Genomic DNA, 21,275 nt, shown 5'->3' on the forward strand with positions numbered 1-21,275 from the left:
ATATGTTGATTAAGCCTTTGTGTATTGGCAAGTTCGAGCATTGTTTGAATTTATTTAGTGTTTGCCGTGTTTGAGTTCAGCCCTTTAGAGGGCTATTGGAGAAGATAAAGATTTTAACTATTTGTTTCTTTGTTGGAGGAGAATTCAAGCCAAGGTTGAGATTTGTTAAGTTTGCCTTAAATTTTTTACCCGTTTTGAAGATTGACCCGACCCGACATATTTTGGTGGCGACCCGAATAGGAAGTTTTTTCTGAGATCTGTGATGGAAGCAGAGGGGTTGGGCTGATAGTCCAACATTGATCTTGTATGGGGCTACGCCACTGTATGGTTTGACCAGATCGATTGTGATTCGATGGGCCGACCCGCTACTTGGAGTGTATAATGTACTGTTGTCATGTTGAGAAAGGTCATTGTATTTTGGGGATTTTTCAAGCTAGGGTTTCAAGACGAGTTTTCTCGTTGCTACTTTGGTGTAATTTCTCTTTTGCATAATGAAACATCTTCTTCTTAGCCCCGAGGACTTAGCATACTACCTTGGTGTGTGAACCTTGTTAAATCTTTGTGTCGTGCAGATCTTTTGTCTATTTATTTTTGTATTTCTTAGTGTTTGATCTAACAATTTCCCTAAGACCATGAATCCTTTCACCGCACACCCTCAAGGCCACTTGATGGTGGGGAGGTGGGATCTACGACCCTTAGATCGCATAGTGAATTTCACCGCAATCAATGGAAAATTTTCCTTGAATCTACATAGTAGAATCTGAATCAAAATATGCATATTGTTGCGAACCCATGTATAACGGTAGAGCAATATATTGTCGATCTAATCCTTATAATTTGTAGATCTCTTTCTTTTCTTTTCTTTTCATTCTTTCTTTCTTCTTCTTCTGCTTCTTCTTCTTCTTCTTCTTCTTCTTTTTTTTTTTTTTTTTTTTTTTTTTTTTTTTTTTTTTGTGCAATATAATTAGCAGAACATAAAAGGAACTTAATTGAAGCTTTGAGAGAATAAAGCTTCAAGTCACCAATTGCCAATATTTGGCTTTTCTTGGTAGGATTAGAATATATATATATATATATATATAAAAGTAATAAATGCATTGAAAGAAAGAGGAGGGAAATTACAACATTTGAAAGGGTAACAAAAGCCCATTAAGTGTTACATCTCAGGCCCAAATGGACAACAGAAAACAAATGACATTCCAACATGTCAATACAACTTAAGATTCAAAAGCCCACATGGGCTTAAAAGACAAAAGCAATGAAGCCCATCGTAAAGGATAGGGACAATCTAGTCCATTTCCTTATGTTTGGATTTGCCTCATCGGTTTTTGATTTGTACAGGTCAAGTCCGGGTCAACAAAACAAATTAAATAGTAGAATAAAAACTAAGCTAACAAATATTTTCTTATTTACAACAATGCCACTGGAAGCAAGAAATAATGTTTTATAATAAATAAGAAATAAATTGAATCGAAATAGAAGACACAAAACACACAGGTATAAAAAAATTTCAGCTTGGTCCAGTTTCGGTCTGCAAATGAGCCCAACTGAAACCAAACCATTAAGTTCAGTATCGATGGTTTCAGTTTCGTGTTACATAGAAATATTTTCAAAAGTCATAGAAATAGTTTTTTCCCACCTTTTCCGTTTCTTACCTATTTCCTATTTCCTGCTATATGGGTTGCCAGGAATGTTCGGCACGGCATTGTGGATGGCGCACATCCAACGGCCAGGATTACCTTGAGGTGCATGTCCAGGTGGTCCTGGCTGTCGGATGTGCACTGTACAGCACGCCGGGCCATAGAGGAGCCGGATCCATGTTTGGCCCATAATAGCATGCATTAATCCAAAATCCCCTTCTATGGGTTCATTAATACCAGATTTCTATTTCTTTTATCTTTTAAAATAACCCAGCAAGATTTCATTTCAACTAATGCTATTGTGGGCAACAGGAACATCCTTGCTACTCAGGTAGCATGAAAATTTTGTGACCAACTGATAAATAACGAGAGGTCTGAAGAGAGAGAAAGCTTGTGAGTCCCAATTTAAGAAATTTGATCAAAGTCGGTAAGCATTAATGGCAAGATGTTTACTAACTTTGACTATGTTCATCCGTCCCTTTAGGAAGCTACTGCTACCACGCATGGAATTCGGTATTGACAAATGCCATGTGAAATGAGTTTAGATCAAGTCCTCATACAGTAACACATCTCTCTCTCTTCATTCATTTGGTCTTTTCACTAAGTGGATTTAATATATACATAACAAACAGTAAGAAAATGATTCTCATACGTGGACTAGAAACATCTGCAACAAAAATTACATTAAAAAAGAAAAGGGGTTGGGGTTGGGGTTGGGGTTGGGGAGGGGGAGGGGGAGGGGGGAGGGGGAGAACTGCAATCTTAAACTCAATACATTACATTCTGCTTAACATGTATTACGCAAGATAGATGCCGAGGGAGAAGATGAAGGAGATGACTTGTTTAACACACAGAAATCAGTGGCGGCGTAGTTGCTGGACAAGTGTTGGGTATGACTTGTATCACATTTTGTAGAACCATGGGATGATGTAATCGAGAATAGTGAAGGAACAGGAACCCCACGAAATAGGAGAATGGGCAGTGGAGCGTCCAATTTGAGAACATTAATAGCTTGCCCAATAGAAGGTCGGGGATTGTAATCTTGTTGAGCACACCATAGCCCAATAACAATCATGCACTCTAATTTTAGCTTCTCAGGATCCATACCTTGACATGGGTCAGCCGCTTCCAGATGTTTTCCTCTGAGATAGAGTTCCCAAACCCATTCTACCAATCTTATTTCACTTGAGTCAACCATCTTCTCAATGGCCTTTCTCCCGCAAGCAATTTCTAAGAGAACAATTCCAAAGCTATAGACATCAGATTCTTTGCTAGCTTTCCCAGTAATGACATATTCAGGTGCCATGTATCCCATGGTACCAGCTATATCGGTTGTTTGAGTCCTTGTTTGTGACCCTTTCTCATTATCCACAAGCCTAGCCAGACCGAAATCCCCAAGTTTAGCATTGAAATTGGAATCTAGAATTACATTACTGGGTTTAATATCCCTGTGGATGACGCATTGATTCCACCCTTCATGCAGATACTGTAATGCAGAGGCTAAGTCAAGAGCTATCCTGTACCTGAACTCCCATGTCAAGAAGCCCCTATTTCGAAATAGATAGGAATCAAGGCTTCCATTAGGCATGAACTCATACACAAGAAGTAGTTCTTTCTGTTGATGGCACCAACCAACGAGGTGTACGAGGTTCCTATGCCTCAATCGACTAATGATCTTCACCTCTGATGCATACTCCTTCATCCCCTGTGTAGATCCTTTAGAGATCCTTTTCACAGCAACATCAATGTTGAGCCTCTCCTCTATAAACGCCTCCAAATCCTCCCTCTCCCACCTTTTGTTTGTCATCGAAGTTACTAGTCGCTGCAGCCAATTCGGCATAAGAGAACTCCCTAGGTCCGGTTGGCACGTCCAAGACCACATCATCATCTGCTCTATTTTCTCTGTTCTTTCTCCACCTGAAAAACAAAAACAAACCCAGGACTGTAATCATGATCATGGCAGCGCCGCCCACTGCGATTCCTATCTTTTTTCTTATGGATATGCCCCCCTCTGGCTCGGGCGCAGGGGCCACACCTCCTTCATTCGAATTTTCAACTTCCAAACTCGAACTGAATTGCCAAGAGTTAAGCTGACGTAGCTCGTAGGCCAATCCATTGGCTGCAGAAAACCCAATAGTCACCTGTTCTGGAAGATAATCAGTCAGATTAACAATATAGTCAAGGCTACATATCTCATGAGAATCAGATTTATTAGAACAACTCAATACAACACTCAAGTTGTGGGAACTTGAATCATAACCAATGGAAGCCTCCCAAGGCCTAGAATTCTCTCTCATCCAATTCCAAAGACTACCATTACATGAGATCTTCTTCAGAGATACGACTGAAAAGATGTTGATACCTATGTGACTATTATCTGGATCCCATTCATTCTGAAAAGTATCAAACTCCACTGCAATGTTGGAAGTATTGGGTCCTGTAGCTATGCCGTAGAAAAGACCGAGACCACCACCTCCATATCCATCAGCTCCTGTATTATTCTGGCTTATATCGAGGATTAAGGAATCATAGGGAGCAAGTAAGAAAGCAAGCCCATCTCCAATGCAGAAAGTCCTCCAAGGGTAGAGGCAGTCGTTGTAGTCTGAATTTCTGATGGTGAAGGAGAATTGAGTGGTGAAGTTGGTTTGGTTTCCGGTCTTCTTATCCCAGAGCTGAACTCGATCATTATACAACACTCCACCCATACTATGAGTACTGGATTGATCCTGTCGGTTTCTTGTGAGGTCGATGAATTTATCAGAGGGTGTTGCATCTAACTTGAGCGTGACGTTAGTACTACATATTGAATAATTGAAACTGGGAAAGTTGAAGCTCAATGATGTTGCAGGAATGGGTAATAAAAGCAAGAAATGTAATGAGATCTGAAAGAGAATGAAGTTACCCATTGGAGATTGGAGATGCCAATTCCCAGATGAGATACGAGCCATGATTTCGGTTTAAGGTTTGTAGCTGAACCTTGGATGCCAATTCCTTTATCCAGATTCAAGTTGCAGAGACTTGCCTTGGTCGAAATTTAAAACCTAGTATTCTTGTTCTCTCCTTTTCTCCTTGGATTTTTGATCTCTTCCCATACTTCAAACCTATTAAACAAATCATCTTCAAGAAGAAAAAAAAAAAAAAAACCACTTGCCAGGAAACCCTCCCTTCTCCCCTCTCATTTTCCTTGAAATTTTCTCCTTCTACCTGCCACGATTAAGATCTAAATAAATAAATAAAGGGAGAGGTATAGGAAAACCGTCGGGACACATCAGAGACCTAGCGGAATTTTAATCGTAGGATTAAGAATCGGTTCAAATGTATCTTGTTCTTCCCTGAACGCCATCGAAAAAATACAAACTTGTCGGAGGGTACTTGAATCAGTCCAAATGTATCTTGTTCCTCTCTGAACGCGGTCGAAAAAGACCTCAAAGACATGGAATGCCAAGTCCCTACAGTGTTGACGTTGTCAATGAAGATGTGAGGCGACGTGAAGCCAAAAACGAAGGTTTTCTTGGAGAGACTGGTGGGAGAGAAAGATGAGCGATTCCAAAATTTGTTTGTCCCCGCCGCCTCACCGGAGGTTTCCTTGGATCATCAGAACTGAAAGCTGTTTCGGTAACCGAATATTGCTTTTTCTTCTTCATCAATATCAAATTCTGTTTTCAAGGTTCCTTTCTCTTCTCCTGTCCTTGATTTCTTCGCCAATTTCCTTTTGTTAACTGTAATTACTGTGTGATCTGAGTCTGAATCGGTTATTCCTTTGTTACGTTTTCCTATCTCCTGTTATTTCAGATCGGTGGCCAAAAAAATTTTGCAGACTTTTGATCGTTCTGAACCCTCGCTTTTGGAGGTATTTTGTAAATTTCTGTTTTACTCACTGATGTTTTCCATTCTTGTTTGTGTATTAAAATGACGATTGATGGTCTGGGGCATTTTTTTTGTTTCTTAAACATGAATCAAATGTTATTAATTGGCTTTACAATGTCCTATCGTTTTTTTTTTTTTTTTTCCTTCTAGTGATGATCATAGTAGCTCGCGCAGGAAGAGAGCCGGAGGTGGAGGAGGGCAAGGGAGCTCGCGCCAGAGACGGGAGGATACGAGGGATATTCTTCTAGTCCCTTATCCTTGTAGCGTAAGCCGTAGGGGAGGGAGAACCGAAGCTGGTGGTGGAGGAGGGAAGGGAGTTCGCACATCTTGACGAAGATGAAGAAGAAGGGAAAGAGACGGGAGGATAGGAGGGAAAGGAGTTGCAAGGAGTTGCAAGAGAGTATCATAGCTATATACACACTATACCTAATTAATGACATAGATTTAATCTATTTAATCTAATGATCCATATAAACATATAAACTAGCTTTCCTGATGCCAATGTATCCTGCTGGTTTTCATGTCATTTTCTCATAAATAAAATATGTTAACCCAAGAAGCAGTTTACACTCTACGGTCAATGTGGAAAAAAAATCTCTTTTTACATTGTTGTTAGGAATGTTTGGTCCACAATGACATGGATTAATTTGGAATAATCCCCTTTTCCTAAAGAAAGAATCTGCTGCTCGTAGGATCACCTGATCGTACAAGTCAACGATCAACACTTGTCTCAATTTCTGCCATTACAAGGATAAAGATGGGTATATCTGAGAACAAAAAAGGACAGGTGTTGGTGATCCATTCTCCTTTTTCTATGGGTTCTTAAATAACACTTTAGATTTTAGTATTTTCAAAATAGCCGTGCAAGATTCCATTTCGAGGCATGCTATGGTTGACAGCAAGAACATTCCTGCTACCTATGGGTAACATGAAAATTTTGTGGAATAATCAGACGGAAAAAATTTCACTGCTACCACGGTAGTAGGAACGTCGCTGCTACGCTATCCGTACGTGGGACTTGGTCGTGTTACCATTATCCCAAACTAACCCAACCCCACTGAATTGTAATAAAACAAATTTATCATATTTATTTCTGGTAAGACTTCTGTCTTCATATTGCTTGATGCAACCATCGTTGACCCTGTAAGAGGAACAAAAGCTTATTTTTGTTACAGTCGTGAGATGTTGAAGGGTTCTTGGATTTGGCTGAGCTTGAGAAAAGAAGTGAATAAACTTTGCAGGTGCCTGGTCATTCAACTGAGTAAGACAATTAAAAGGCCTGGAAATCAGTCCATGGAGAGATGGGAGGCGTCAGAAGAAAACGAGAAGAAGCGACTAGGAGATGAAAGCATTGAGCGGTTATGAGTGCGGATTAGGTTCTCTGGTTCTCGTACGATCTGTGTGGATTAGGATCGTATGAACACTTGATCCATACTCTATTATTGGTGTTTAATTTTTGTTTTACGATAAATGAAAGGGTAAAATAGAAATTAAAATTCCTTTTAGACGACAAAGTGCCACAATAAATTTTTTCTTTTTGTAGAACCAACCGAGAAAAAACGGGTTGTTTGAGGGACAGCTTGTGGGTCCCACCAAACGTTTAGACTTTTACACGTTCATTAAGCCGTTAAGGAAAACTTAAGGCCCATTCGATTTTGCTTCCAGAAAAGTGTTTTTCCATTTTTCTGTGCTCAGAAACGAAAAAACACAAAAAATATCGTTTGATTTTTCAGTTTCGATTCACTTGTTTTTCAAAGTAGAAATAGAAATAGAAATTTATTTCTATTTTTGTGTCTATGAACAAGAATGGAGAAACAAGCTAGATTTATGTTTATGTTTCTAGAAACAATTGGGAGGGACAAAAATTATGAAAAACTCAATATTTCACTCAACCTACCCCAATCCATTGTTGAAACTTCTCGCATTTAGAAGTGGCGATTCCAACCTAGCTGTGTGAAGCTCACAGTTCTGAACTACCTTGATCCTTCTGAAACTCATCTCCACGACGCATACCTGCAACTCCAACTCGTACCTTCGCTCGTGTCTTTAACCCAACTACACTATTGAAAACGTTTTAGAATACAGAAAAATCAAACACCTTTTTGCAATTCTAAAAATCCTTTCTTAGCGCAAAAATAGAAAAAATCGTTTTTATTATTTCTAGACACAGAAACAATAGAAACAAAATCAAAGCTACCTTTTGTCTTTTTTTCTTAAATTAAATTAAATTTAATAAACATCAACAGCAAGAGTTTGCCTCGATTGCGGTGATTGCAACTTTGAGTCTTTGACCATGTCCATTGCCCACTTTTAGAAGAAACAACGATGTATGGAATTTGGCGTTGACAAATGCCATATGATTAGGGGAAGGGTAAAGAAATTTATACGGTTTATTCTAGGTGTACACCATTTAGCTACACCATTAAGTCCAATGGTGTAGGTGACGAGGTGACTGCTACTGTTCGGGTTTCACCAAAGAAATTTCTAAGGGGAAGATACATAGTGAATGATCCTTCCATCTCTCTCATTGGAACCCAAAATCCCTGTTCATCCTTTTCTTTTCTTTTTCTCTTTCAATCTTCTTGTGTTGTACAAGACCTAAGCCACTTCCCCAGTACGATAAAGATTAGATTCCTTCACTGGTATTAGAGTAAAGTTCCGATCTTGGGACAGGGCACGGTATGGTTATTGTATATCTGTCTGCTGCTACCAGGTCAGCGATCTTACTATCAAGGACTAATCTTTATTTCACATTTCTGTGATCATCTGATATCTGATAGTATGTGGTTATATGTCAGTGCTACTGTTCGGGTTTCACCAGGCTTGAGGTGCCGAGCCATTCTCGGGCTTGTGTGCTTTAGTGTGTAAGGGCTTAAGGTGTCAAGGCAAGGCTTGGGCTTGAATGCCTTAATGCGTAAGGGCTTAATTTGCCGAGTCGGGGCTCGGGCTTACATGCCTTAGTAAGTAAGGGCTTGAGGTGCCGAGCCGGGGCTCAGTCTTGAATGCCTTAATGCGTAAGGGCTTGATGTGTCGATCCGGAGCTCGGGCTTGCGTGCCTTAATGCGTAAGGGCTTGATGTGCCGAGCCAGGGCTCAGGCTTGCGTGCCTTAGTTTGAGATGCCAAGCTGGGGCTCGGGCTTGCATGCCTTAGTGTGTAAGGGCTTGAGGTGCCTAGCTAGGGCTCGGGCTTGTATGCCTTAATGCGTAAGGGCTTGATGTGCCGAGCCGAGGCTCGGGCTTGTGTGCCTTAGTGAATAAGGGCTTAAGGTGCCGAGCCGGGGATCGGGCTTGAATGCCTTAATGCGTAAGGGCTTGAGGTGCCTAGCCGTGCTCGGGCTTGCCTGCCTTAATGCATAAGAGCTTAAGGTGCCAAGTCGGGGCTCGGGCTTGCATGCTTAATACGTAAGGGCTTGAGTTGCCAAACTAGGGTCTGGACTTGATAGTGTCGAGCTTAAGAACGGTCTTAGATGCTGCCAAGCTTGTACCTTGATTTTAGATGATGCCGAGCTGTAGCTCAGTCTTAAATGTTGCTGAGTTGTAGCCTGTCTTTATGCCTTAGTTGTTAAGGTCTTTGTTTCCTTAGAAGAGCCATATATTTGGGAGAAGCTTCATAGTATATTGATGTGTGGTATGCACTTGGGACAAATACATTGCTTCAAAATAGAATCTAATCCACTCCATGGATAAAATTGAATAACTGAGATATGGAAGCTAAGGTGCTGACAATATACAATCCACAAGACTAAACAGGTTGTTCCGTGATGCATACGAACCGCGCGTGTGCTTTGGCTTTTCTGACTGATTTCGCCGTGGGTCCGCCCATGATTGTTAGAATGGTTAGATCCACTGGTTGGTTATCGTACGTGTCAGCTTGGTCCATGGTTGGTTCCTTCGGCGGCTCAGCCCTATCTCGGCTCGGCCTTGCATCATTTCTTCTCGGATCGGGCTAGTTCTCTCCATATTTATGCTTCAAATACTTGTTAAGGTATCCAGCCTTGATGAGCTCATCAGTTTCCCATTTTAGAGACTTGCAATCTTTAGTGTTATGCCCATGGTCTCGGTTGTATCGGCAGTACCGATTGGGGTTCCTCTCCTCTGGTTTAGCCGTAATTGGCCTGGGCCAGCAAAAATGCTTCTGATCCTGGATCTCTAAGAGCAAGTTTGTTCGGGAACAATCAAGTTCATATCGCTTGGGTTCATCAGTGTCAAGCGGCTGATCTGTTATGTTCTTCTTTGGCTCGCGAGAATTGTCCCTAGATCTCAGAGTCCTTTTCTTCTCCTTCTCCGACTAATCACCTATCCCTTTGGCGGCCAGGATTTCCTCCATGTTGGTGTATTGATTGCATCGTCTTAACAGCTCAGGCATTGTTTCTGGCAAGTCAAGGGCCAGAGACTGGACCAGATCAGGGTGCATTACCCCGTTGCACAACGTGCTATACACCTCTCCTTCCGATAGGTTTTTTACCTCCAGTGTCACCTTGGTGAATTGGTCAAGGAACTCTCTTATAGTCTCTCTTGCTCCCTTCCTCTTGTTCATCACGTTTTGCATAGTTTGCTTTTGCTTTATACTTGCTTGGAAACGTATGAGGAACACTCTTGTCAGCTCTTTATAGCTGTAGATGGACTAGGGCCAAGAGTTCGACATCCATACCAGCGCTGCTCCTTTTAATGAGGCTATGAAGGCTCGACAGAGAACGGTGTCTGACCTACCATGAACTGTCATGGCCGAGCTATAATACAGTAGATGATTATAGGGATCTGAGGTGCCGTCATATCCATTAAAGATAGGTATCATGAAATTTGAGGGCAACACGGCGTTTATCAGTTCGTCAGATAGTGCATTATGGGCCAGAGTTACAGTTATGTCGGCGGGGTGCCTTTGCCTCTGCATTCCTTCTACTCGCTCAGTGAGGTGCTAGATGCCGCTCTCCAGGTCATCCCTTTTCACTTCGGCTCAGTGATCTGGGGATTGTCGTGCCCTTTCACCTCTTCTGGGGCTTCTTCCTCGGCCTTGGTGACCACCAGGCCGATCCTGACCTTGCTGTGGTGAATCTCTGGTCGGCCTGGTGGCCGAGTCCTGACCCCCATGGGGTTGATCTAGCCGAGCTGTCCTCTGAGAATTTTATCGTTCTTCTCTGTGCGGACATCATGTGTCTCTGGGCTCCAATGACAAGTAGAATGATGAGCTCTCCCATTCTGGGCTGGAATGGGACCTTGCCTGCGCCCCTCGGTAGGGGAGCGGGGTGGTACCAAGCGAACAGTACGTGACGTTCTGGCCGGCCCCCTCCTTGCTGTTGATTGAGGGGTGACACGGATGTCAGGAGATTCATCATTGAGTTGTCTGCCCAAAACTGGCCTAGGCAGCTGAGCTGAACTAGTCCGTGGCACTGGAACTGCCAAGCTGAACTGACGTATGAAGTCCTGCACCAGTGTGTTTGTCGCTAATACCTGTAGCTACAGGCTCTACATCTGCTCTTCCATGTTTGGTTGAGTTACCGGGGATGATGGGACATGGCGAGATAAGTAAGGGTTTTGCTCGCGCTGATTCCCCTCTCCCTGCTCTATTTGCGTATCAGGCCTGGTTTGCTAAGGTCCCCGTGGAGGGGTCTCTGCTGAGACATTCTCCTACTCTGCCATTGGTGGTGAATGGGGACGTCCAAGTGGTAACTCGCGGGTGGATCTTACTCATGTTGTCGTAGAAGAAACGACCTTCTCATTCCTTAATTGCATTGGTCCAAGGTCACTTTTTGTAACCAGTTCCCATGGACGGTGCCAATCTGATGCGGAAAAAATTAACCGGGTGATCTTCCCTGCAGTTCCTAGTGCTCCAGCCAACCTGCACTAAAGAGATGACAGGGGAGAGCCGGGCTGACCTGACGGGGACTCTCCGATGCCTAAGTTAGATCTTTCCACAACAGATGCTCAAGAGAGCTTTTCCTGTAAAAGGAGTGATTGATCGATCCTCCATGATGGAGGCTTACCTTGGTATTTATAGGCTGTTGATGGAGAGAGAAGGAGAGGCGTTTGTGGAGAGTCCATTTTAGGCGTAGAGTCCTTGAGGAGAGTGGCTCTGTGATTCTGGGAATATTCCGGGTTCCAAGGCATGTTCTGGGAATATTCCCCTTTGATCTTGGAGGTGCAAGTCATGAGAGGGGTGGATGCCTCTGATGACGTGTAGTGGATAGAGTCCAGCCCCCGTGATCAGGGATCATGTCCCTTGAATGTAGGAGTGGATGCGTGCACGTTTCTGGGTGCCTTACTTGACTATGCCGAGCCAAGGTGACAGGTTGGTCGAGCCGAGGTGACTGGTAGCACTGCCTGATGGAGGGTCAAGGTGGCAGCCCGGCCTCATGGAGGGCCGAGGTGGAAGCACGGCCTGATGGAGGGCCTAGGTGGTAGCACGACCTGATGGAGGGCCGAGGTGGCAGCACTGCCTGATGGAGGGCTGAGGTGGAAGCACGACCTGATGGAGGGCCGAAGTGGCAGCACGACCTGTTGGAGGACCGAGGTGGCAGCACGGCCTGTTGGAGGGCCGAGGTGGCAGCACAGATTAATGGAGGGCCGAGGTGGAAGCACGGACTGATGGAAGGCTGAGGCGGCAGCACAGACTGATGGAGGGCCAAGGCGGCGGCACAGTCTGATGGAGGGCCGAGGCAGTGGGTCAGTCCTGTTCAGGTTTGCATACACGCTTTAGCCGTGCCGAGGAAGGGGACATATTATGCCTCATCAGATACCTTATGTGTAATTTACACTACATAGTACATAGAAAAGAAAGAATGGACACAAAAAGAGGAAGAAACTAGACAATAAAGGTCCCACAAGAAGCTTGCAAAGAACAATCAGATCAACAATTCAAAAAAAAAAAAAAAAACAAATCTAGTGCAAACAAAAGGAAGAACAACCAGGGACCATTGAGAGGGGAAGGCAAGGGTTGGAGGGGCAATCATATGGGATATCCCAAGAGAAAGCAATAAATTGAACTGGTAAATTCAGCAAGGTTCAAATTTTTAACGAAGGTATATCGAATGGTTTACTTATTTGAATGGGTTACCTTACAGTAGAGGGGAAGGCAGAGTCAAAGATGGTGGTGGTGGTTTGAGATGCGGAGAGATAGATTGTGGGAGTGGAATGCCATCGGAGTGGGTTTTGAAATGGGAGGGTAGAGAATAGGAGTAGGGCAAATTTAGGGATGTAAGACATGAAAAATTGCTTGAATCTTAAAAAATAAATCTGAGTAGGGAAATTTGTGTAAATATAGATTTAATTATAAAAGTAGTAAGCAAGAAATTTCCATAAAGATCAAAAAACTTTTAACTACAACAGAGAAAACCAGAAATATCTGCAATAAAAATTACATTAAAAAAGAAAGTGGAGGTGGGGGGGGGGGGGAGAGAACTGCAATCTTAAACTTAATACATTACATTCTGCTTAACATGTATTACGCAAGATCGATGCCGAGGGAGAAGATTAAAGGGATGACTTGTTTAACACACAGAAATCAGTGGCAGCGTAGTTGCTGGACAAACGTTCGGTAGATTTGTATCACATTCTGCACAACCATGGGATTATGTAATCGAGAATGGTGAAGGAACAGGCACCCCACGAAATGGGAGAATGGGCAGTGGAGCGTCCAATTTGAGAACATTAATAGCTTGCCCAATAGAAGGTCGGGGATTGTAATCTTGTTGAGCACACCATAGCCCAACAACAATCATGCACTCTATTTTTTGCTTCTCAGGATCCATACCTTGACTTGGTTCAGCCGCTTCCAGATGTTTTCCTCTTCCATAGAGTTCCCAAACCCATTCTACCAAACTTATTTCACTTGAGTCAACCATCTTCTCAATGGCCTTTCTCCCACAAGCAATTTCTAAGAGAACAATTCCATAGCTATAGACATCAGATTCTTTGCTAGCTTTCCCAGTAATGACATATTCAGGTGCCATGTATCCCATGGTACCAGCTATATCGGTTGTTTGAGTCCTTGTTTGTGACCCTCTCTCATTAACCACAAGCCTAGCCAAACCGAAATCCCCAAGTTTAGCATTGAAGTTGGAATCTAGAATTACATTGCTGGATTTAATATCCCTGTGGATGACGCATTGATTCCACCCTTCATGCAGATACTGTAATGCAGAGGCTAAGTCAAGAGCTATCCTGTACCTTAACTCCCATGTCAAGGAACCCCTATTTCGAAATAGATGGGAATCAAGGCTTCCATTGGGCATGAACTCATACACAAGAAGTAGTTCTTTCCGTTGATGGCACCAACCAACAAGGTGTACGAGGTTCCTATGCCTCAATCGACTAATGATCTTCACCTCTGATGCATACTCCTTCATCCCTTGTCTAGATCCTTTAGAGATCCTTTTCACAGCAACATCAATGTTGAGATCACTCATGAAGCCTCTATAAACGCCTCCAAATCCTCCCTCTCCCAGCTTTTGTTTGTCATCGAAATTACTAGTTGCTGCAGCCAATTCGGCATAAGAGAACTCCCTAGGTCCAGTGGGCACATCTAAGAGGACCAACTCATCATCTGCTTTATTTTCTTGATTCTTTCTCCTCCTGAAAAAACCAAACAAACCCAAGATAATAATCATGGCAGCTCCACCCACAGCCAATCCAACCACCATTCCAATCTTAGTATGCGATTTATCAATTACCAAACTCGAACTGAAGTCCCAGGAGTTGAGCTGATGTTGCTCGAAGCCTACTCCAGTGGTTGATGAAAACCCAATAGTCACCTTGTCTGGAAGATGATCCCTCAGATTAACAATATAGTTAAGGCTACAGATCTCAGTTGAAACAAATTTATTAGAACAACTCAATATAACACTCAAGTTATGGGAACTTGAATCATAAGAAACCGTAGCCTCCCAAGGGATACCATTAGTTCTCATCAAATCCCAAAGACTACTATTACATGAGCTAGTGTTTACAGATACGATGGAATGGATGTTAATACCTATATGATTGGAATCTGGATCCCATCGATTCCCAAAAGTATCAAACTCGACTGCAATGATTGGGGTTTCGATTTCTATATGAGCGGCATAGAAAAGACCAAGACCACCACCTCCATATCCATCAGCTCCACGTTTTTTGTCCATTATACCCTCGATTACAGAACCATAGGGAGCAAGGAAGAAAACAAGCCCGTCTGCACTGCAGTTGGCGTATGGAGAGTTTTTGATGGTGAAGGAGAAATGAGTGGTGAAGTTTGCTAAGCTTCCCGTCTTCTTGTCCCAGAGCGGAACTGGAGCATTATACAACACTCTACCCGTACTACGTTCACGGTTGTCTGTGAGGTCGACGATTGTACCGGAGAATATTGCATCTGTCTGGTGCTTAATGGTAGTATCCCATACTGAATCATTGAAACTGGGAAAGTTGAAGCTCAATGATGTTGCAGAAAGGACTAAAAGCAAGAAATTTATTGAGACCTCAAACAGAATGAAGTTAACCTTTGGAAATTGGAGATGCCAATTCCCTGATGAGATACAAACCATGATTTCACTTTAAGGCTTGAAGATGAAGCTTTCGAGTTGCAGAGACTTGCAGATTAGCAGATCAACGTATCCGTCATCGAAATTTAAAACCCTCCTTTCTCCCTTCTCATTAATTCTCCTACGATTTTTCTCTTCCAAGGGAGGGGAAAAAAAAAAACAAATGGCCAACCCGGGATGCAGACTACGGCCCATGTGGAAAAAAATTGGAAAAATTACATGATTACCCATTATTGGGCTTGTCTTTACAGAAATACCCATGATATGTTTGATTGAACGGATTTATCCAAAATAAGTTTATGTATTACAAATATAGCCAAAACAGTGTTCGTTGTACGCCTTCCTTGGTATGCCTACGACTTGGGTTATTACCCTCCTGCGATCGATTATAAAATTACCGATTTTCATCAACTACCCTTTTCCAATCGGCTCTAAAACTTCCAATATCCATGCCAATAACCTTTGGGAAAGAAATAGATTCAGTCACAGGGAAAAGAAAGAAGAAGAAGAGTAAAGAAGGGGAGAAAAAGGTCGAGGATGGAAGGAGAAGAGAAAAGAGACAAGAGGGGATGGGAGAGCTCAAGACTCACAAAGGAGAGTGAGGGTTGCGAATATGGAGGATTCGCCTATGACTAGGGGTTAGGGTTTTGATGTGAGATGAATTATGGTTTGGGCATGACATGGGAGGGAAGGAGGAGAGAAGTGCTTCAGATTGAGGTTTCAGCCATGGGAAAGAAGAGGAAGAGAAAGGGGGAAATAGATTAGGGTTTCGGCCATTAGGGAAAGAAAGGAGAGATGGGTTACAGGTTCGGTGACAGAAGATTTCTCTCTCTCTCTCTCTCTCTCTCTCTTTGCCTTACCCTCCGCCCTCTTGCTACATCTTTCTCTTGCCCCAATCTTCCCTGTTGTTTCTACTAGGAGGTGTCAAATCCCCCAAATCAAAACCGTGAAAACCATTTTGTCGAGTAAAATCAACAACCATGTGAAATCTCAACTTACATACCTCTTCTAGACCCTAAAATGACACTAGCTACAAAACAAGAGAATTAGAGAGAAATTATTGGCAAAATCCTATTCTACTTACATTGGGTGGAGTTGCAGGAGGAGAAGGAAGAAGAAGGGGCGGGTGGGGCCCTGTTGATTCTCCTTCATTGTCTTCAAGGGTATAATTGTCCAAAAAGAAGCAAATAACATTAGAGGATTGGAAATCGTACATTTTAGAGCATATAGGAGAAAATTAAGATAAAAATTAAAAATTTTATAATGGATTTCAGGGGAATACAGGCCCAACTCGTTGGTAAACATACAACAAACACTATTCTAGGTATATTTGTAATACCAAAACACATTTTGTGTAAATTCGTTGAAATAAACATAAGGTGGGTATTTTTGAAATCATAAACCCAATAATGGAGAATCATGTAATTTTCCCAAAATAATTTCCTGCTACATGGGTTGCCAGGAATGTTCGGCACGACATTGTGGATGGCACACATAAGACGGCCAGGAGTACATTGAGGTGCATGTCCAGATGATCCTGGCAGCCAGATGTGCACTGTACAGCATGCCGGGCCATTGGGGAGCCGAATCCATGTTTGGCCCATAATAGAATGCAATGATCCAAAATCCCCTTCTATGGGTTCGTAAATACCAGCCTTTTAAGTTTTTTATTCTTTTAAAATACCCCTCTAAGATTCCATTTCAACTAATGCTATTGTGGGCAAGAGGAACATTCTTGCTACTCGGGCAGCATGAAAATTTAGTGACCAACTGACAAATTACGGAAGGTCTGAAGAGAGAGAAATCTTGTGGGTCCCACCAAATGTTTAAACTTCTTTTCCTTGAGTCATGCTCAATTGCAGAGATCACTACTTTGACTATGTTCATCTGTCGCTTTAGAAAGCTATTGTTACGTATGGAATTTGGCATTGTCAATCCCGTGCGAAATGAGTTTAGATCAAGTCGTCATGCAAAAACATATCTCTTTCTCCATTCATTTGGTTTTCTCATTAAGTGGATAGAATATGTAAACAAGAAACCGTAGGAAAATGATCGATTCTCACACGAGGACCTGATCCAAGCTCATGTAAAATCACTTATGCAACTCATTACAATAACAAAAATTAATAATTAAACAAAAAACTTAATACGACAACATAGAATTTTGCAAGCTCCATCCAAGTTTTCTTTTTTATGTAATTGTATGATTTAAAGGTTTAAATATTGAACTTGGATTCCCAACTACCAAGACTGAGTCTAAACCTCTACCCATTCACCTCCCTTAATTGTAGGGGAAGTGTATAGAAATTTATAGGCTTTAGTCTAGGTGGAAAGGGTACGCCATTTAGCTACAGGGAGGTTGACGGTAGAAGTTATTTTTAACCTGTTTTAACATTACCTTTCCACCCATCTGGTTAGGGGTATATATAATATGATTTTCCAAAGGCCCATATATAACCCATCAGACCTAACCCTGTGGGTTCTACCCAAAAAACAAAAAAGACCTAACCCTGTGGGTTATAGCCGTCATATTTTAGTTTATCAAACCTTAATACCTTTAAGTCCAGGATAATATAAAACTCAAGAAGGTATGTAATTATTATTATTACTATTATTATTGTGTTAATATAATATATAATGAAGAAGGGCTGTCTGGTCGGGTGGAACCTGCTCCCAGACACAAGACTACTCAAAATCACCACCTGCCCATGAAATAAAATATCCCATTTATATTAATGTCTCTACATGACCAGGTAATGATCTTTTATATATATATATATATATATTCAAGGAATCCTAAAAGAATACAATATGACTCTCCAATCAGAGGTGAGGTCAGAATATAGTTAGGAGCTTTTCCAATATGTCAATTTTATATGTCAACAATTACCAAGTGTCAAAGTAGATAAGGCCCAATTTTCATGGACAACTAGATCCTTAGATCCCCTATTCATATCTTAATTTTTAGTTTTATTGCAGTTTGCTATGGGTCAAAGAAATAGAACTTTGAAAATTAAATCTATAGGATAGTGCACAATATATATTGGATTTTTTTTTTTTTTTTTGTTGGATGCAATAAATATTGGATTACCATAGGCTTGTATAGAAATACATGGTATGCATGCTAATACATAGGATAATATTTGATTGAATATGCTCTAAAATTTGTGACATTGCTAATTGAGACCATGGCTCATTATCCGACCTTCTTCAGAAGGGGAAGAAGAAGAGATGGAGTCTCACAATCAGCTAGAACCTCTTTCTATTATCTATAATCATTTGCAAGGTGATAACGATAGATTGTCTATACCAAGACGGGTTACTAGAAACAATGGTAATGTACATAGAGGAGTTGTTGCTTCAAACCGGGGTGGCAGGGGAGCAGTTTTGCATGGAGGAAAAGTGCTTGCAACATCTATTGTTTCGTCATCACGAAAGAAGAGAGGGGTTGATACCACTGATACTCATGACGAATCGGTGATAGAGAGACAACCCAACCCGGCTGTATTGGGAGGTCGAAATTAATGAAACTGATATAGCAACAAAAGTGAAGGAGATGTTGGTAGAGGCTGGGACTGACAAAGTGCAACATAAGAGGAAAAAAAACCATGGTAGGTGGTCAGACGAGAAAGTATGATAAAGCTTACTCCCACTAGAAGTTAAGGCTTAAATGTAGCATCGCTTCAGTGTTTGCTTCATACAAGGACAACATTTAGTTTTGATTGTTGATCTTATCTGACATAATCTTAACCATTCTTTCTTTTCAACCGATTACTTATTATTCCCATTTACCTTTCCAGCTGGGTTTTTGGTCAAATCATACTTTTTTTTTCACTAGAATATCATTTGTATTAAAAAATAAGGAGGAAAACTATAATACAAAAGGGATAAAAACACACAAAATGCACAACAACAAAAAAACTAAGAAGAGCAGAAATGAACTTAATCCACCTTTGGCATTACCATCAGTAGAAAAAGCCATCGAACCAACTCTCCTCCACAAAGCAGAGACAACAGAACTCAAGGGCTAATGAAGTCTATATCTCGGACTACCTGAGGCATCCATGTCCAGGTCCAAGTTTACCAAGGTCAGCCAGGATATCACAGGCAAAGAGTTTTCAAAACAAGCAGCAGACTTTGACAAAAAAATCCGCTATTGAATTAGCTTCACGAGAGCAATGCGTGATCTTCCACTCCACCCCTTCAAGGTAAGACAGACTGTTTATCCATCTTTGACGAAATTTCCAAGGGATTTTCTTTTTCTGCAACAGAAGAACCACCACGACCGAATCACACTTGATCCACAAACTCTGCACCCCTAATCGGTCTACAGCATCAATTCCTACAATAATTGCCAGGAATTCCGCTTCAAAATTGGTGCCTATTCCTAGTCTCTATATGGTTATATATCACCTCTGCCTTTGCATTCCGGAAAACTCCACCTCCACCTGCTTTTCCTGGATTTCCCATAGAGCAGCCGTCTAAATTTTATTTCACCATCCTTTTTTTTTCGCTAAAATATCATTTGTATTAAAAAAGAAGATAAAAATATAATACAAGAGGGATAAAATACCCAATCAAAATATCGACAATTTAACTGAGAAGAGCGGAGACGGATTTAATCCACCTTCGGCATTGCCATCAGCAGAAAAAAAAAAAAAAAAAAAAAACTCCTCCACAATGATTTGAAGACTGAATTAGAGGGCTATAGGAGTCTATATCTTGGACGACCCGAGGCATCCATGTCTAGATCCATTTTTACCAAGGTCGACCAAGATGTCACTGGTAAAGAGGTCTCAAAGCGAGCGGCAGACTTTGCCAAGAAATCCGCTACAGAATTTGCTTCACGAAAGCAGTGCGTGATCTTCCACTCCACCCTTTCAAGGTAGGGTAAGCAGTTAATCCACCTTTGCCGAAATTTCCAAGGAATTTTCTTTTTCTGCAAAAGATGAACCACTGCGACTGAGTCACATTCAATCCATAAACTTTGCACCCCCAATCGGTTTGCAGCTTCAATTCCTGCGATAATAGCCTGGAATTCCGCCTCAAAATTTGTGCCAATTTGAAGGAACTCTCTATAATTATATAACACTTCAGCCTTCTCATTGCGCAGAAGACCTCCCCCACCTGCTTTTCCCGGATTGCCCAACGAGCAGCCGTCAGAATTTAATTTGACCCATCTTGTTGGAGGAGTACTTAAAAAAATTTCAAATAATTCTTTTTGCTGGCGTTGAACACCTGAAAATCCCAACCTTCTAGCGCACATCAAATCTTCAATCGAAACAGCTACCCCAGAATGGGCTAGTGTCTGAGAGCGAATTTCATTTTTTATTTTCAAAAAACAAATCTGCTCAGAAGAAGAGACTCCTTCATACCACCTGGAATTTCTCTCCATCCAAATAAAAAAAGGGATTAACACAAACCCCTTATTCCACACCCCTTTCAATGACACTGATTTTTCTTGGAGTTTCCACCAAGAAATCAGATGAGATTCATCAGAAAAAGCTGGTCTCAACACACCAAAGCATTGACAAAACCGAGACCATATAGAGCTAGCAAAGCTACACTCATAAAACAAATGATTTTTAGACTCCTCCGACTTACCACAAAAACTGCACTTTGAGGGCAGAGAGACACCCCTCCTTTTCACATTCACATCTAACGCAAGTTTATTTCTGATCAATCTCCATCCAAAAACTGCTTGACGCGGTTGAATAGAAGACTTCCACACCAAAGATGACCAGCTCACCTTAGGCGAGCTTCTTCTACAGGCTTCCCAGGCTGACTTTATGGAATAAACTCCTGCTGAAGAAGGGCGCCAATGACATTCATCCTCCATGCCTGAAATATAGATCAATTTTGCTTTATTTGTAATATTTTTCATGAAGTTAGATGCTACCTGAGGAAATTCCCATCTAAAGTTATAGATAAAATCGCAGACTTTTGCCTTTAAATTCCCACTGTGACCGCCATCATTCAGAAGCATTTCTTCAATGGAGAGATGATCCAACCACCTGCCCTTCCAGAAATCAATTTTTTGCCCATTACCTACTGTCCACTGCTCATTTAAAGTCACAAAATTCCAGACTTTCTTTATCCCTGGCCAAATCGAAGTGGAGATATGGCTAGATTTTAGAGATCCGTCTGCTCTTAGAAAGCGACCCCGGAAGAACTTACTCATAGAGGACCCTCATGCTTAATCTGCCAAGTCAATTTTGCTAGACAGGCAAAATTTACATCTCGCAGTCTGCGAATGCCT

The 21,275-nt window shown here is 41.7% G+C and overlaps 1 protein-coding gene and 1 pseudogene across 1 annotated transcript; both read right to left on the reverse strand.

The window, feature by feature from the left end:
* Positions 1–2,392: 2,392 nt before the first annotated feature.
* LOC122075377 lies at positions 2,393–5,301 on the reverse strand (annotated as a pseudogene).
* A 7,588-nt stretch (positions 5,302–12,889) lies between these two features.
* LOC122063685 (L-type lectin-domain containing receptor kinase IX.1-like) lies at positions 12,890–15,063 on the reverse strand. The gene has a single exon (XM_042627682.1). It carries the CDS (start codon positions 15,017–15,019, stop codon positions 13,073–13,075), a length of 1,947 nt encoding a protein of 648 aa, XP_042483616.1. The 5' UTR covers positions 15,020–15,063; the 3' UTR covers positions 12,890–13,072.
* Between the last annotated feature and the right edge of the window lie 6,212 nt (positions 15,064–21,275).

The sequence above is a fragment of the Macadamia integrifolia genome, chromosome 1 (assembly GCF_013358625.1).
Source record: "Macadamia integrifolia cultivar HAES 741 chromosome 1, SCU_Mint_v3, whole genome shotgun sequence".
NCBI classification, from domain to species: Eukaryota; Viridiplantae; Streptophyta; class Magnoliopsida; order Proteales; family Proteaceae; genus Macadamia; species Macadamia integrifolia.